General features: G+C 54.8%; 1 protein-coding gene across 2 annotated transcripts in view; it reads left to right on the top strand.

Moving 5' to 3' along the window:
• Positions 1–11,971, top strand: part of LOC113215418 (endothelial transcription factor GATA-2) — a 124,887-nt gene extending 112,916 nt beyond the window's left edge. For both annotated transcript variants that reach the window (XM_052269439.1, XM_052269437.1), the window contains exons 6-8: positions 9,028–9,321; positions 9,409–9,561; positions 9,649–11,971. In XM_052269439.1, the coding sequence (XP_052125399.1) occupies positions 9,028–9,321; positions 9,409–9,561; positions 9,649–9,675 (474 nt within the window). In that variant the 3' untranslated portion in view covers positions 9,676–11,971. The remainder of the gene's footprint in view (positions 1–9,027; positions 9,322–9,408; positions 9,562–9,648) is intronic.
• The last annotated feature ends 6,462 nt before the right edge of the window (positions 11,972–18,433 follow it).

Raw genomic sequence — 18,433 nt, 5'->3', positions numbered from 1 at the left:
CCCCCCTCACTCTCTCCGCCCCTGACTCTCTCCCTCGCTCACCCCAACATGGGGCCCTCTTCCTCCGCGTCCTCCCGATTATCTAATCCCCGAATCTCTGGCACAAGCTCAAGGAAGACCAAGACCCCAGCAAAGGAGTTAATCTGTGCCTTCAAATCTCCGTCATGTAAAACTGTGATGAGTGCATTGGAAATAGAAAAGCAAGCTGAGGTGCGTGTCTGCGCGCGTGCGTCTCAGCGGCGCTTGATATTCCATGCGTGTCACAACTATTTGAAGCCCGTGATGGACCCTGTCGTGTCGGTATGAATATCACGAGGGGCGCGGGGCTGCCTCCTTACAAGTAATGTGAATTGTTGTGGGTTTTGAGTCTGGCGCGGGGGCTTTCTTGGCCCTTGGTACGGAATCGGCCGCGCCGCCCCGTTTTTGGAGTGTCATCGGGGCTAAGGGGTGGTGTTGGTCCCTGGCGCCGGGAGCAGCCAGAGGGACCTGCCCCTACCGAGGTGATTTGCTAAAAATAACTTTGCCGCGCGCCACGCCCGCCACAATGCTGCTTTGACAAGTCAAATTAGGGGAGCAAGAGAGACGAGCAGGAAAAAAGGTAAATGACGGCGAAATAAAAAGCTTACACACCTTTTCAAAAAAATAAAAATACAAAAAACAAACGCTTGTCGAACAATTAAGTTGGGAATCTCGGCGCATTGTCCGCGCACCATTTCACGCACAGAGGAATGTTCGGAACGCGGGGCCCCGGCGGGGCGCTGGGCGGCGGTGGTGACGCGCGCGCCTCGTTCGAACTGTGTCGCGTTTATTCGACATACCCCGGCCGTCGTTCGTCCCAACGACATGTCTCCTCGTTGCGCTGCGGCGCGGCGTGGCGCTGCGTAGCGCGGTAGCGGCCTACCCCAATCAATGAATCAACACAGCTCTCCTACGTGAGGTACAAGTGAATGTAGCGCCTCGCGTGGTCCGGGGCCTGCCAGGCCCGCGCAGCGCACACCTTGGCGCGGGTGTGTTTTCGGCCGCCGCATACGTACGTGCATAGAAGCCGCTGGACGCCGGCCAACGGCTTCATCTCGTCATAAACAAACGGGCGAAAACTGTTCATTAAAGACTGTTACTCTTTATTCGACGCCGACTTCAGAGCGCCCTTAGCGCCGTTTATCCTTTTATCTAGGACGCACTTTTTCCTCATCCCGTCCCGCCGCGGGCAGCCGGTAGCTTTTGTTTGGGGGTCGGCGCCCCGGCCCGCGGTGAAAGAGGACGTCACAACGAACCCCGCCCCCTCGGGCCGCGAGGGCTCCGCGCCATAGAGCGGGCCATAGCGAGGCATAGTTCACGCTTTGACGTTTTCTTTCGGACGCCAGGCGAATCGTGATGCAGCAGCGCCCCCGCCATTTAGGCCCTAAGTGACTGTTCACATTTCTTTTCCAAGGAAGATGCCCATCCGATTAGGGCACCTTTCTTTTTTTGCCCCCCCGGTCCGTCCGTCAGGCGGGGCAGCTCTAGCCCTCCTCCCCCGCGGCCGCGTTCCGCCCGCTGCCTCGCCTCAGCTGTCCGCCCCGCCGCTCGTCCCCTCAGGACCATACGTTCCCCCTCTCGCCCTCCCCCAAACGACACGCCATCCGGAGCGCCGAGTGTCAAAGTCAACAAATTGGCGTCGATACATTCGCCTCGTTTCGCTTGCCACGCCCCGCGCTGCCACGCCCCGCCAACCGGCCTATTTGTTTTGAAAGCAGAGCGGCACTTTGAGTCCCTTCTGCCGCCCTGTTTGCTTAGGACGTGTGCCCCACCTCGAACACATACTCCTTCTGCTCCCGTATGGAGTGTCCCAAGGAGAGAAGAAAGAGGAGGAGGGGGGTGTCGCCCCCCGCGCGTCGCGACGCCGGCGCCGCCGCGACGTAGCGGGGGTGCTGCCCTGCCACGGTCAATTAAAAAGGCGCCGCAAGCACGCTGGGGGCGCCACAGCGCCGTTCCGGTTTGTGCTCGTTGTGTGTGTGCGTGTGGCGGCGCTGCTCCGATGTGTCATAGGGTGGACGACGTATCGCCCCATGGCTCGCCTCATGGCCGTTTTGGAATGCCATGTGACTCTGCGTACACGCAGTCTCCCCCCCCCCTCCTATATCTGCCCCCCCCCCTCCTCTGTTCCTTCCTGCTTCCTCTCCACCCCCCGGGGTGGGTTCCGCCGCCGTCGCTTTTTGCCGCGCGTTCCGATCGGCCCCTCATTAAGGCCCCTCCGTGTGTCTTCTGCTGCTCGCTGAAATATTGAGCCGAGGTCGGCGGGGTCACTACTGCAGCGAGCCCCAGCGCCCTGGAGGCGGCGGTGACGGCGCCGGCGCCACCCGGGGCCGCGTCGGAAGTGCCTTTAATCACTGAGAAACGGTAGTAGCAGGGCAGAGGGTAAAAAAACTCATGGATAAAAATCGTGCCGTTTTTTCGGGAGGGGGGGGGGAGTGAGAGGGATACAGAGACATTTCGTAGACAGAGAGGCGTGCTTAGAGGCGCCCGCTGACAGCCGTGTCGAAGCGATTGCCTCGCTGGCGCCAAGCTGAGCGCCCCCCACTCGCAGCACCGCCGGAACACACCCCTCTCCCCCGCTGCTTCCCTTCCCATCTTTTACTTTCAATTTCCGGAACGTGGATCAGAAAAGGCCTTTCGATTGGATACTCTTCATTTTCATATTCTGGCTGTACGCTCATCGGACGCAAACCCCTGTTTGTTTACCTGTGCCATCTGCTGATTTGATGGTCGGCTGACCCGGAGCATTGTCTGCGCGCGCCGCGCCGAGGTGAGGCTAACGGATCAATTATTATCCCTCTTTGACGATATAAATTATATTCAGCCCCAGCCGCACATGCAAACAGCCGCACGTATTCTCCAGCGACGCTTGAGGCTGCTGCTGCGCTCGGAATGCGTTCACTTCGTTTCTTGTCTCTTCGCGCGTAGAGCGTTCGCGCGTTTGAATGCGGCCAGGAGGGGGGCAGAGGGGAGGGTCGTTTGGTAGCGCGCTTCCCACGAAGAGAGGGGACACCCATTTTCGCTCCATTCGCACCCAATAAAGTTACACAATACGGCCACTGGGATTGCGGTGGTATTGATTTACATAGGCGTGACACCTCGCTGGGAGGGCCCATTGCCTTCTTGAAACTATTAATCTCCGCTTCGTGCGACCGCTCGCCTGCTCACGTGTGAGTGTGTGTGTGTGCGTGTGTCCACGCTCCAGCAGAGAGGGGGCTGCCGCGTCTGCTGCCGCTGACCAGAGCGGGCTCACCATTTCATCAAAAGTCGTCGCCGCAGGGTGTCTTAATTGTCCAAATAGTATATTTGTGTTATGTTGCCCTAGTTGTTGTGCATTATTGCTCTTCTTTATGACGTCTGCGAAATGACTTGAGATCAGATACCTCCAGGTGGGAATAAAAATTCGGGACGCCGTATGAGGGAGAGAAAGGGAGCAGATCCACAATTGCATTGCTCTTCTTTTGGGAGGCTGGAGCGGTAGGGGTTTGGCCGTATACCTGGAGGGTCTCTTGGAGCCGTGCAGCATAATGCGGTGACCCAAAAGGCACACGCCATCGCCTTTTATCCACACGTCATAACAGAAAATAATAATAACAGTAATGCAACAAAAACACACGCGGCCATAGAAATGAAGATAATCCCCCCCTCTTGCCGTGGCATTGGCGCGTTTCTGGACCGCAATCCGACCGAGACCGGGGATCGCGGCAGAGAGTCGAGCGCCCTCGAGCAACGGTAGGCAGCCTGTGTGTGACACGCCTCGTTGTGACGGTGGTGTGACGGGCGTGACGATAAGGAGGCGGCCGGCCCTCGCATCGACACCGACGGCCACGCCTCCTTCGTCACGGTCGTGAAGACGACTTGATCGTCGTTGGTGCGGTGTTTATTCGGTGTCCTCTAGGCGGCGGTGGCAGCGGCCCGACGGCGCGCGGGTCCAGCCGGCAGGCTCTAACAAGGCAGAGGCGAGGTTTGCATAGTCGTAAAGAGGAGAGGGAGCAGAGAGAGAGAGGGGGAAAATAAAAAGGGAAGGCAACCTGTCGCGCGACGTACAGCGGGCGCTGTAAACCGGGCGTAATGCACACGCATCTGACAACGCGACGGGCGCGCGACGTGCGACAGCGCCACCTGCAGCTGGCTGCCGCCGGTCCGCAGGTGTCTAGCCGGACACATGAGACTGACAGGTGTTTTGGGCAGTGTGTCCCCCTGGGTGGGTGCCTGCCCCGGCCCGGGTGGGTATCGCCTCGTTAATGAGGACGCGATATTTATTAAGGAGTAGCTCGTCTTGCCCAGGACTGCTCGGCTCGTTTCCGAGCGTACAAAACACACACACACACACGTGAGTGAGGCCGGAGGAGAGGTGAGGGGAGGTCAAACTCGGCGTGGACATTTACTGCCACTTGGAGACTGAAATAAAAGTAAGTCAGTCGTTAAAGGCGACGGGGCGCTGTACTGTCTTCATCAGAAGGACTAACTGGCTAAACACACTCACTCACACAATATACCTATATCGACTTTCACGCACGCTCTCCAAGCGGAGCCCTCGTGGCCCTAAGACGTTTCGCTATTGACGTTCTGGACTCTGCCGCTATGATTGTCACCTGTCCTGCAGGCCCGCGGTGTCCATCCCGTTCAATTCGTGCTCACCCATTGAATTTGTTTTAATATCTTCAAACCGACAGACCGAGAAAGACGTCATTGGCCACGTCCAACGGCAAAGCAATGTCGCTGACGTGAGAACACGCAGGCGTCGTTCGCCCCCTTCCCTCTCTCCCTCTCTCTTCCTTCTCCCTGTGCTCGCCCGGAGGGCCCCGCAGTCCGTTGTCGGACTGTACAAGTTTACTGCCGGGGGCCCCGGAGCTCGGTGCCCGGAGCGGACCCTGCCCGGAGCCGGCCCCAGAGCGGGCAGAGCGGGCAGGCACACTCGTGTGGTGGTGACAAGCCCCTCGGTGGGCCCAGGGGCCCCAGCCAGCCCCAGCCGGCCCCAGCCACGGCCACACAATAAAATATTGCATTTTATTCGAGCGAGGTGTTGCGCTTGGTAGCGAGCCGAGCCGAAGTCCAGCCCGGGCTCACTACTTCTTGTTCCCCCCCGTTCCCCCTCCCTCCCCCTCCCCAACAACCTGGCGGAGCGCGCTGCTTGCTCCGGAGGCCGTGGTGCTGTTGGGAATGTTTTGTTTGGAGTAATATTGTGTTGTTTTATGGCAGAAAATTTTCATTTTACGTCTCTTCTCTTGCTGCTCTCCTCCTGCGGCTGGCAGGTTGGGCCCTCCTCCTCCCCCTCCCTCCCTGCACGACGGCCGGACTGACTCGTCGCGCGGAATGTGCGGAATCCTCACTGCAATGACAGAGGATATTTATCGAGTCGCCGTGAAGCTCTGCCCTGGCCCGGTGTGTGTAGTGTACGCGGCGCAACAGGACGCGCCCGCACCGTGTCCAGTCTCGGCTCGCGTCATTGGGGACATTTTCTTGTTCGGTTATTATCGCGACCGACGGGGACCTGCTGCTCGCCCTCGTCACGGCGGTCGGTCTCAGTTGGCTGGGTGGACGCGGCGTGCCGCTGGTGCAGGCAGAAAGTCCCTGCGATGCGCCACCGACATCGCGAATCTCCGACAATGGAATGGTTTCATTTTGTTCATTGGGGATATTAAGGGAAATGTAACAGGAAGAGAAAGGCTTGCGCGTCCAAGGAGGAAAGAGGGGAGAGAGGCAGGAGGCAGCAGGCGGCCTGGCGCAAGAGGGCGCCCCGCCGCGCAGCGCCAGGATTCACTCTGCTGGGTGGCAACAATGGGTCCAGAAGGGCATTAGTCATGGTTCATTATTGGCCCCGCAGTGTAGTAGTGTGGGGCGCGGGCAGGTGAGGTGGGCGGTAGGCCTGCTGCACCCCTTTACACCGACCTAAAAAAATGTCTTCGGAGTGATTAGTTTTCCTCCCTTTTTCTGTCGACCCAACTAATCAGATTTTTGCCGGGTATTTAGTTAGTCGCCTGCCCTTACCCCTGCCACTACTTTTCCACCTGATGAATGGGCGCAGTACGGCAGTAGGCTGCGCTGGCCGGGCCGAGCAGGACTCGCGACAGTTTCTTGGCAGATGGGAATTGGTGTGCGTTCTCCTATTAACGCGCGCTGGGCGCCCCGCCGCACCCCGCCGCGCCCCGCCGCGCCCCGCCACGCGCCACAGAAGCAGATCCGTTTTAAATTCGCACTGGTGTGGCTGGTGGGGCACAGCAGCCGGGCCCGGCGCCAGCGGCCGTGCGGGGAGGGGTCCCGGGCCGGGCCCGCCCACGGCACCGATCGATATCTCGCTGGCTATCGGTGCGGCTATCGATGTATCGGTACCGGGGCGCGCCCAGGCAGGCAGCTATCGGCCATCTCATTTGTCGGTTCGCAATGCTTTTGTCGCTCCCGCGCGCGGCGCGCTGTCGTGTGACTGACGAGCTCCGTCTGCTGACTGATTCCAATGTCCGTCATAAATTCAGCAGCGAGCTCAGATAAAGCGGAAAATGAAATGCGATGGGAAGAAGAAAAAGTCGCCACGCACGGCTCCATGGTCGCTGAACGTCAATTGACGTGACGGGCGCGGCCTGCGTGCGGCCTGGCGCGGCGCTCGGTTCGGCTCGCGCGCCGGGCGTGGCGTGGCGTGTCAGGCTCGCGGTGGCGCGACACAACACGGCGGCTCTGCGCTGGACCACACCGCAATGCTGCGCGCGTCTCCTCCTTGTGTCTACTTTTTATTAATTTTTATCATTTTTCTTGTCGATTCCTTTTACTTTTTTATTATTATTGTTGTTTGACTTATTATTTTTCATGCCGCTACCCAAAGACGGCCGGCCGGCACACAATGAGCGCGCCCGCTACGGTATTGGTCTTGTTACCCATTCGGGTATGACGTCCACGACTCATAACTCGCTCTTCTCTCTGTCACTCACGCTAGGCTGCCGCCGGGCGCACGTCGCCTTTCCGCATTTATTTTCTGCCCCACTTTTTTTCGAGCGCGTGTGTGCGTAAACTTTTTTTTTCTTTCGTGATGTCCACTTGGCACGTGCTGCTCTGTTATCCTGCACTGATTTTCGACCCCCTCATTCGCTTCCTTATTACATTTTTTCCGAGCTCAGCTATGATTTTTTTTATTTGTACTGTAAGTACATTTTTCATAACTTTGCTTGTACCTAACAGCAATCCCGCCGCAGTCAATGGTCTCGAGGTGCAAAGTGCAGCTAATTCATTTAGAAACCAATTAGAATCGATCAATTAAAATGGCTCTGGTTGTTGCACATGGCGGGAGGAGCCGGTCCAGTAGCATGTGGGTGTCGTGTGTGGTGCGTCGTGCGTGTGTGCGTCCGGACCAGTGTTACGGATCATCAGTCACCGTCTTCATCCCGCTCTCTATTTCAATATAAAGCGCTGCTTCATCAATTCTTTGCTTTTCCCTCCTCTTTTCTCTCGCTCCCCCTCCCTCCCCGCCCGTCGAGAGGCTGGAGGAGCGAGGAGGACTTGCTCGGACTTGGCCCCAAAACTCGCTGCAGACTGCCGGCCGGCGCTGCTTTGCTGATTTATGTGCTGGTTTTCCGGCATAATGCTTGTCCCCCTCATGACCGTGGAGTGGCGCGGCGTGGCGCAGGATGCAGCGCGTACACGGGCCAGTCGGACAGTAGCCAGGATGGCAGCCGGGGAGATGGTGTCGAGAGGCGAGGCGAGCAGAGCGAGGCAGAGCCGGGACGAAAATGCACACGAGAGCTGCTGCAGCAGCAGCCAGCCTGGAGACGGGGGCCTTGCCTTCTATCGATGTGTTCACCTTCTCATTCGCTTACTCCCGCTCGCTCGCTCTCCCTCGCTCTCCCTCTCTCTCTCTCTGCTCTGGAGGAAATCAGTTCACTCGCTTGCAGCCGCTTGCAGCGGGTGCCTGCCCCCCGCGGGCCGCGGTAAACGACTTGTAATTGGTGGGACGGTGCGCCCCCCGCCGCGGCCTCCAGAGGAGGGGCCGGGCACGGCGCCCCCGCGACCCCCCGCGGACCAAAGGGGCACTAATCTGTGAACTATGTCCTGCTCATCATGCCCGGCTCATTTTCAGGTGATGAGGCACGACCTGCGTGAGCGCGCGCGCGCGTGTGTGTGAGTGGCTCACGTGAGCCCCATGATGTGGATTGAATGCCGCAGAGAACATACCCGTCGCAGACGACGCCCCACCCCACCTCGCTATTTGGAATGAGGTCCCTCTCACCTTATTGAGAGTGGGGGTGGGGCAGTCCAGCTCGATGGCTGTTGCGCTTTAATCACCCACACTGGACCTGTAGCAACCTCCTCCCCCCCGTCTCTCTCACTCTCCCAAATCTCCTTATCCCCTCACCAATTATACCCCTCTCTCTACTCCTCCCCCCTCCGAACCCATCCCATATCGGCGTGCATCGGCTTCAAATCGTCTGGAACCAAACAGCTTGTATACGAGCTGGACCCTGATCGTGCCGACCCGAACCACCACGCCGCCGAACCGAACGGTGACGACGGCCGTCCCTGGCGGCCAGTGCGCCGCACCGATATGTGATAGAATATAAAAGTTGTAAAAGAAATAAAAATTGAGACACCTGAAAGTGTGGACGGGGCGCGAGGCGCGACTGCGACGTCTGCAAGCGATGGCAGCGCGTGGAGGGTTGCGGTGAGGCGGGGTGGTGAGGGGCGGGTCGAGCACGCGGGGCCTCAGGCTCGTCGGTTCGACGCGGTCCTTACCGCGCCGCAGAACGAATATTAATGAGGTACTGCGGTACCTCCTCGTCCTCGTCGGTACCCGGCCCGACCCGGCCGCGACGCGTGGGACGTACCCTGAGGGACTCCGGGGGACCCGGGACGTACTCGGGACGGACCTGCTGACCCACAGGCCCCCTCATTTCCATACATTTCGGAAAAATCGAAGCCGGCGTTGCTGATGAATGAATGAGGCGACGCGACACGACGCGCCCCGCTGCCGTCTCTCTCGCACATACTGTGCCATGCTAACCCCCTCTTTGTCTCTTTTGCCCGCAGGTGAACCGACCAATGACGATGAAGAAGGAGGGCATCCAGACAAGGAACCGCAAGCTGTCGTCCAAGTCGAAAAAGAAGAAGGGCGGAGGTGGCGGCTGCCTCAGCCTGTCGGGCGTCATGTCCGAGATGATGAAGCCCCTGGACCCCAGCGGCAAGGGCGTCGGCGGCTACCCCGGCTCGTTCAACACCAACCCTCACCACCACCTGGGCGCCGCGGCGCTGCACCCCGCCGCCCACCATGCGGCCGCGGCCATGAGCCACTGGTACCACGGCTCCAACGTGCACCATCATCAGGTAAGCACGCGCAGCGCGCAGCCCTCGTCCTCATCGAGGCCTTGAAGGTGGTCGGTGGTCTAACTCGTGTGTTTTTGTGGTTTGCAGGGCTTCGTAGCGCCCGCACCGGCGCCGCACGGCGGCCTAGGGGCGGGCCACCCACACCCCGCCGCACCCTCCATGCACCACCACCACCACATGAGCTCGCTGTCCGCGCTAGGCTCGGGGTCCCTGGGGCTAGCGGCCACCTCCAACTCCATGGTAAGTGCAGCATTGAGCCTCTGTGCCATGACTCATCCCGCTCCTCTCAACTGTGGACAGTCTCTAACGTGTCTTGTGTCTCTGCAGGCGAGTTGGCGGTCCGAGTACACGTGATGAGCTTCGGGAGCTCCTCCGAGGTTCCCAACCGTACTACCCCCGCAGTGCGCGGTCCAGCCCGGCGCAGCCCGCAGTCACCCGCCATCGCAGAAATGTGCAACATGTTATCCTAGTTAAATTATTATTTGCTCGCACTTATTTATTTCTGTTCGCTGTGCGTTCCGCCAAAGTGAGGACAGTACTGAGGCGCTGTTTCAGTTTTTTTCTTTTAGAGAAAAAGTCATGTGGCTCTTATTGTTGTTAAGGGACTTGCACGCACTGCAAAGTGTCAACAAAGTGATCTATGAAGACTTGTAGAGACGAGTACAAAGCAATTTTATGAGAAACTAAAGACAAATTATAATTTAAATTATTATTTTATTTCTGAGATGTTAAGTGATGTTATTGCTATTATTATTATTGATTATTATTATTACTGCAATGATAGAATCACCTAGAAGTCATAAATGGGCCTTGTACAAACAAAACTGTGCAATTTATATTTTATGTTTCTTATCAGAGTTCAAGCATGATTGTTAAATCAAGAATCTTCTGTAAACTCATTTCTTTACAAATGAAACTGTTAAAAGTCTTCTGGATGTTGTGCGCAACCGGTGGTGTGCTATTGGGCACACCTCTTTTGATACATTCTTGACGTTACCTGTTGAAATCTGTGTGTTTCATTTCTGAAGAGTTGATGTGAGAAGAAAGTCAGTATGCTTGTTGTTGTGTGTAAGTGTGCGTGTGAAAGTGAGTGCGTGAATGAATGTGTATCCGCGTGCCGACAGTATGCGCGCGTCTTTCAGCTCGACACAGGGATTGTGATTGTTCAAAATTAGTATATAAAAATTTAATTCTGTACTAAATCTGTAATTTGTTTGTAATTTGTTTTATAGATTGATATGAACCTTCAAAGTTACCATTGTTTCGTACGTTTTCGATAAGAGGCTTTATCATTTTAAGTTGCTCCCACTGCTTAGCTTTTTACTCTAGTTCCATATTTTCATCTTTAATTTGTGCAGAGACAAATTACCTAGAGACCTTTAGTTCAAACACGTTATTGTTGTTGTACCTTTGTGGTTGTAATGTTGTAGATGCAGGCAGCGGCGCAGAGCGCAAGCCGCTAAAGTCGGGAGAGCTAATTATTTTGTGTTTGGTGTGATTCCCTTGTGATCGGTCTCACTGAATCCTATTATCTGTGATTTTGAAATCACAATCCGCGTCGTCTCACCTGATGTTAAGTGTGATATCCTGTTCAATGGGTGACCGGGGCGCCTCGCGACCGGGCGGAGCGAAGCGGTTCCTGTCCTTCCCTAGGCTCGTCCCGCCCCGAGGCGTGTCCCGGTCAAATCCAAGCCTCAGATCTCTGATTGTAAACTGTTTACTTGTTAGCCTCGTGAAAATGGCTGTCGAGCAGCGCGCGTGTGAGGCGAAGCGAAGCGGGGCGTTGGCTGGCTATAGGCCCCTCGCCAATTTGTTTTCCAAAATTGTATTGCAAACCATCTGATGTGGAACACTTTGATTGTAGCTCTTCTAGCTGAGAGGGGAGTTAAGAGGGACTGCCGTGCGCGGGATGCTTTCTCTTTGCTCGGCGCCATCGAACCTATAATTTATTTGTTGTTACATTTTTATTGTCTCTTGGCAAAGGGGAAGGGCATAAGTGTCCCGATCAGATTTGGCGATGTACAGCGGCCAGTGTCGCATCGCACGGCCTATGGTCTGGCCACCCCGCTCTAAACTAAGCATACCAAAGTTTGTATTTATTTAAGCGGCGGTTCCGCTCGCCCGGGCCGCCGGTCACAGAGTTATATTATACCGTTTCCTCGCCTCGGGGGAACACCACAGATACTATTGTGATGTGTGAAATAATGTATTTTTAATTAAAAATGGGGCAAAACAAAAATTTTACTAGTGATAAAGATTATTGAATGATTGTATGAAATGTATTATATTATCGTTAAGGTGAAAAGCTTAAAGAGTACGAAATGTGTTATTGTGTTATGTCGACAAATACTCAATTTTCACAAATTTGGGGAACATGATTGTGTATATATGTTATATATTTTCCTTGTTTGTAAGTCACAAAAGCAAGACATTAATGTTATTTAAAGAAGAGACCTTTTATTAGGACGATTTGCTGTCGTATCGATCTACTCCACCCTCTTCATGTTTTAAATCCCTGTATACTCAGCATGCAAAAGTCCAACTCCATCTTGTCAATCGTATCGTGTTTTTGTTTTAAAAAGGGGCCGTCATGTAACATTGTGTAGAATAATGTGTGTGTAAAGTTGCATAAATCAATGACAAACGACAACGTCTTCTCTCTTAAACAAATCCCATCTCTCAGAAATCAGCAGCATGCGACTAAATCACGCCACCCAAAACCATCATTATCATGTGCGTGTTTTTGATTTTTTGCATGACAGTCTAAACCACTGACTGTCTGCCGACTCTGCATATTCACGAGTGTTCCCATTGTGGCCTCAGCTAATGGCGACCTCAGGACAGGAGTGGAGCAAATAGTAGATCAGTCCATGCAGCGGGGTGCCAGGGAACCTCAGAGGGGGGTGCGTAGACTCGGGGTCAGAAGGGTTTGGCCCTAACGCCTGAATAGGGCCCAGCGCGGCCCGGCCGTACCCCGCTCTGCCCGCCCGCCCGATAATAGACGACTTTGGAAACAGATTGGGCTTCAGTGACGCGTACTTTTCTTGGCGTGTCATCGTGACCATTTTAAGAGAGCGACTGAGGCTGTTCTCTAACATGAGAATATTATTAGTATAACAAGTCAAGACAAATCTCTCGAGGGCAGAGATGTTCGACGTAAAATTGAACATTTTTCGCAACACAGTGGAACTAGTTCTACGTTTAGAAACCGCAGAAAAAGTAAAGTCAAGAGTCACGTACAAAAATTTGAAAGTAGTCAACTTGGGCAAAACATATTATATGACACTGTTCACCAAGAAGACCGGAAGGACACAAAAGGAGAGGAAGCTACCCTACACAATTTTGATCGAGGCCTGCGGGTCCCTCTGGACGCTAACTCACAAAACTGATTGGAATTAAAATAAATGTTGAACATAATTTTTGTTCTTATAATACTAATTTGACAAATGCATACCCTGAAGTAGGTCCATGCAGGCCGCAGGCCCAGCTACCGAAACATATTTTTTTCCGTGCGGTGTGCCAGGCAGGCAGTACCCTCGGCAGCCCCACCGGGTAGCCTGCCGCTGCCGGCTCACTATTACTAATGTTACTAATGATCCTGGCGGCTCGGTGCGCGCTGCTGCGCGGTCGCTGGGGGGTCCTTGTGGCAGCGCCGGTAGGGGGCACCACGGCCGCCGCCTTGGACGCCGCGCCCTCGTGAAGCCTCTCTCGCGCGGCCTCGCGGGGCGTCGCGAGGGACTCCCGCACTCCGTAAGCTACACCGCTAACCTCCTGACTCCGGCTTGACGGATGAGGTGTGGGAGGCGGCGGCGGTGGCGGGGGCAATACTGGGGCCTTATTAATAACATGAGAGACACGCAGCGCGGGACGAAATGCAGCCGGCTGCTGCTGCTGCTGCTAGCGGCCGGACAGAGCAGTGTAAGGCGCCCAGTCAGACGGAAAGCGCAAGTCGCCGGACCAAAAGCCGAGGCCGGCAAAGCCACGCAATAGAAAAGGCTTATAGGGAGGGATGAGCCTCGGCAGCCGAACGCCAAATAGGTGGAGTGGAGGGACATCACAGGACAGCACACTTTGTCCAGAGAGGGGAGGGGGCGGGCCGGGGCGGGCGGCTGCCTGTTCCGCTCCACTGGCCGCGCTGGTCCAACAGGATCGCCTGATCCCATATCGGTGACTGCTTCCGATGTCGCCTGTTCCGTTGAATCAATCGGTCTGCCGGGCCGCCAGCCCCGGGATGACGCGGACGACACCCTCCTCCGTCACCTTTGTGCGCGTCTGTGTGTGCACTTCTGCTGCCGTGCTCGGCGAGAGGGAGAAATCGGATGAATTTTGAGATTACCATTTTAGACCCGCGCGGAGAAAAGAGGGGGGGAGGGAGAGAGTATGGTATACCATTTGCAATCTCAAGCACCGAGAGATGAATGTGTGCTCTCCCCAAACGAACTGCTTCCTCATTGAGGTAGGGCTACGCTGCCCTGCCCAGTGAGGCGACCCGGCGGGATCCGCATGGAATGCGCAGAATCGCCCGGCCAAAACGGACGTCCGGGTAAAGCAGAGCCACACATAGTGGGCGATGTAATCGTGCTGGCGTCGCAAAGTCTTGACCCCGCGGCGGCGGGGCGTGGCGTTACGGGGCGGAGGCGTCGGGCTCGGCCCGACAAGTGGCCCGGAAAATGGAATTTCCAGGCGACAGCACGACGACACGGGGGAGGGGGGCGCAGAGGGCGCGGCGCGCTGCATCGGCGTCGTCGGGGTCGCGGCGGCGCGGCGGTCGGTCCCCCGCTGCTGCTGGAGGATGAACTTGCCGTTGCTTTTACCCTGCTGCGGTGCCTAATTTTTTGTCCTGCTACCCGGCAGATCTGTGTCCGCTTTGTCGCTCCGCCCGCCCCGCCCGCGGCGTCTCGCGGAAAGCGCGCCGTGACGGCTGCCGAATCGTTTCGAGCATCTCCTCCTGACGATGTTTCTTTTTGCCACTCCGATTTCAAGTCGGGCCTAATCGAGCTGCGGCACACTGCACTGAGTGCCCCGATCGTCCGGCAAAATATAACTGCGTACCGTCAGCAGCGGTTGCCCGGGAATTAACAAAGATGGGCTCTTTGACTACGACGAACTGTTATTTATATTATGTGCGCACCGTTGGAATCTCAAAAGAAATTGTCTCTTATCAAATTTTGAGGTCCATTGCATACGTGTGCAATTCGCCTCAGCAAAAATAACGGTGTTTTTAAACCCTATTTGAATCGAACAATAGTTTTTTTTATAGATTAACTGCAGTTTACTAGGTTCTTGCTCCTCGGTTCAACTCTATAGTTTTAACTGACGGTGAAGTACAGATTTTTCAACCCAGGACCTCTTTAAGTTTTGGAGACAAATCAGTGACAAAAAGCAGATGTTTAAAGTCTTTAAAGAGTTGAAGCTCTAGATAGGTGGGACAGAGAGGCATTTTTACAATAAATGTCTTAGAAGTGAATTCTTTGGAGGTAGGCCTATATTTACAACTAATATCTTAGAGGTGAAATACTTCGCCTCTTCCGTACAGAGAAATGTATAGATTTTGAGTGCCTCGAGCCGAGGATACTGTAAAGACACATTTAAGATGCTGTGGAGAATTTCTAGAGACTGTATGCAGACACTTTATGAGCCCCAATCTATACGCTGACAAGACGGCGGGGAGACAATTAAAAGAAATTCAAGAGATGCATCGAGGTGGTCTCGAGAATGTCTCGTTTTAGAGACGTTGCTGAGATCGGTCCTACATGCCACCGAAGTGAGCCTGATCACAAGTCACAAGGCATGCAGGCGGCAGAGCCAGGGGCAGAACCAGAGGCAAAGCCAGGGGCAAAGCTAGGGGCAGAGCCGTGGTCAAAGCCGCGGTCAGTGCCGCGGACAGTACGGGGCCAGGGGTAGAGCCGAGCAGTCAATTACTATGGATACAAGCGTACACCACTTTTTCTGTTTTTCCTTATTTTTTCTGATTGCTTATTTAAGTGTTTGTTCTGATTTTATTCTGACTACCTTTTGAGTTTTATTACTGATTTTTTCCTGAAATTTATAATGATTTTAAACTACTTTTCATGTTTTTCTTGACTTTTCCATAATATTTTATGATTTTTTGAATGATTCTTTAGGGAGGGTGTACACTGTAAGTAAAAGACCCTCGGGCAGAACCGGGCAGGCCGCAAAGCCGCGCGCAGAGCTGCGTGCAGAGCCAAAAGGGCTGAGCCGGGAGCAGAGCCGGGGGCAGAGCCAATGGCAGGGCCGGTGGCAGAGCACGTCCACACGCCTTGTGCCAATTTTTTAAAGATTATTGTAAATTACAATAAACCAATAAACAAATTTAAGTTGACATAAAATTGACGTCAAAATTGACGTTTGTTTTGGCAGAAATAGTTTTCCTTTCAGTGACGAGACATCCTAAATATATATTTTCTCTGTACGAGTTTATAGAGGGAGGTACTTCTCACAGCTGCTGTTCGTCACTGATTTACCTCTAAATCGTTAGAGGTAAAAACAACACAATTACTTCGGTATGAGCAAATTTCTATGAGGTAGAGGTTTAAATTGGAGAAAAACCTTCCTTCCCGGTCACTGGAGCAATAAGCTTCGCCATCGTTCATAGCCAACACACAATGACAGTCTCTATATTGGTTATTGGGGATAGTCAATCTCTACTTTGCGAGAAGCAATATTTCTACCAAGCCCCATTCCCGCAGTACAAATGCCATCGAGTACTTGGCGGTGGTAAGGTTCGTCTGACTGATTAATTGAGGGGGAATGACTCTGCGTGGCGGGGCCATGCTCCGGTACGTACAGGTCAGCACGCGCGACGGTCGGCGCGCGGTCACCGCCTGCCTGTAAGTCCATCCTTGGTTGTGGCTACACGACTCCGACCACTGGTTTCGCGACTAAAGAACTTGGCTTGACTTGACTAACCACGAGGCCTCTTTTGGCGAACGCCTGGCCCTAAATCGAAAGCAAGTATTCCAGTGTATTCTGGATGTGTGGCTACATGTTAGAGTAGGCAAGAGAGTATACATTCAACGGTTTTTGGCCACAGCCACAATTTTGCGCAGCCATAAGCTATGACCGAGAGTCTTTGCGTCTTCAAAAGCACAGCGCCCTGCCTGCTGTAGCTGCGGCAAAAGCGAGGCGAGGTCCCTGACAGCGCCAGAACAATGCGGACTGGAATTCTGAACCCGGGCTGGCGTCGGCTAACGCACGCAGACCCCTCCTGACCTCGAGCCGACCCCTGCGCCTCGACGATCGGGCCTTACTTGCACACGGCGCATCGGGCGGAAGGCGAAGGCTGCTGTGAGCATAACGCCAGGAGAGGGAATGAGGAGAATCGGCTGCAAGGCACCGCGCAACGGGCGCAGGCTGCGATGCCAGCGACCGGGTTGCCTACCCGGCCAAACCTTTGCCAAAACGCCCCTCACCGCCCCATGATGGTGTTGTGCTCTCATTTCGAGCGTTCTATCACGCGTGTTTCTTCTCCAGCCACACTCCTCCACTACTGTGTGAGAGCTCCGCCAGCGGCCGGTGAGTCAGACACCTACGGCGCCCGGCCGTCTCCCACGCCCCCCTTATAAATCCAGTGCGCGCCAAACCCTTTGACTGGGAAATAACCCGTTTGATCCCTCCTCGCGCCGTCCATATCCCATCGTGTGCCACTGGGGGCGTAGCACACACACCCACAGGTGCAGCGCAGGGACATGAGAAACCACAGACACACCGTCTCGCTTGTGTTTCCTCTTGTTTTTTGTTCCTACTCCGTTCGCCGTATGCCGAGTTACTCATCCCCACTGTCCCTTCCGAAGTAGGAACAATATGCACTTCATTTGAAATATCGGTTGGTAAATATAGAGCGGACCGGTGACCGGTGGTTAGGGTAAGGCGGCGCGCCCCTTGCCTTGCCCCTCTCCGGGGCTCGAGGCCCCTTTCGCCCCGGGGCTCCCGGGCAGGGCGGGGAGCTACGTGCATGGGCCCACCAGACCGCCTGTCGCCTCGCCGCGCCCCCGCGCAGCCCCCCGGTCCGGCGCTGCTGGCCGCCGGCCCAAACGCAGTCATGTTTCGTTCCCAATTGCCATTCCATTCGTGAGAGCGACAGAAAGCGGGTGACGCCCTCTGCCTCCGTTTTCCAGAACCTGGTCTTACACTAGTCAAAGGCTCTTTGGGTGGGAACCTCGGTGGGAACGTGAGGCCGACGCATAATGATCTCAATATCTGCGAAATTAGCATTAAATTAAATCCAAAATACAACGCGAACTCCATGTTCGGAGTTTGGCGCAGCAGAACAAAATCATCGGAAAAGGGCAACACAGTCCTAGCCTCCCCCCTTTCCCTCCCTATCCTTTATCTAGCAGCTACTCGGGCATTCGTGATGACTTAAAAACCAACAATTAATGATGGTCTATGTCCCGGGGCAGATAGGATAGAGCCCCCTCGACTTGGTGGTGGTGCCTGGTGCCTCATTGTCTGGCGAGAACTGCTCTCCTCCCCTCCCCCCCCCCTTTCTCTCCAAAAACTAACATTAAAATTTAAGTTCGAGAAACCTTCGACAGCCTTACAAGACAGGGTGGAAGGAGCGGTGCATGCAGCGAGGCGCGGCGAGCGCCGCAAGTGCCGTCTCACACGTCACATTTCACAGGTAGTTTCGATATCACCAGGGCTTCACATTATCGCGCTTTTCCCATCGCATACACCTCCTATTAACAGCGATGTTGCCGGCGATATGGGCAGGCCAGCCGGCCGGGCACACCATGGCACACCCCGGCGGGTATCTCCCATGGCAAAGAGGGTACAACCGCAGCCCGCCCCCGCCCCCGGCTAACTAGAGTGTCCAGCACGGATCACATTGAAATCGGCAAAAGTACGGTCTGCTTTGTACTGTGCATAGCACAGACGTTGTCCCTTCAGTCAGTTGGAAGAAATTTGTGAGGTGTTGGAAATTATTCCTTCAGTCACAAATAATATCTAAAATTGTTGACGAAAAGAAGTCTGCGAGGAGAACGGACAAAGACGCGTGAGGACTGTAAGCAAACGTGGGTTGTTCAAAAATTTAACAAGTCGTCCAAATCTTTGCTTGAAAGAAACCGATTTTTTTTTCGTGAGTGTT

This window comes from Frankliniella occidentalis, unplaced genomic scaffold (genome assembly GCF_000697945.3).
Source record: "Frankliniella occidentalis isolate FOCC.00 unplaced genomic scaffold, Focc_3.1 Scaffold92, whole genome shotgun sequence".
In the NCBI taxonomy this organism is placed as follows: Eukaryota; Metazoa; Arthropoda; class Insecta; order Thysanoptera; family Thripidae; genus Frankliniella; species Frankliniella occidentalis.
Note: the sequence above shows the minus strand (reverse complement) of the source record. Positions and strands in the feature narration are given on the sequence as shown.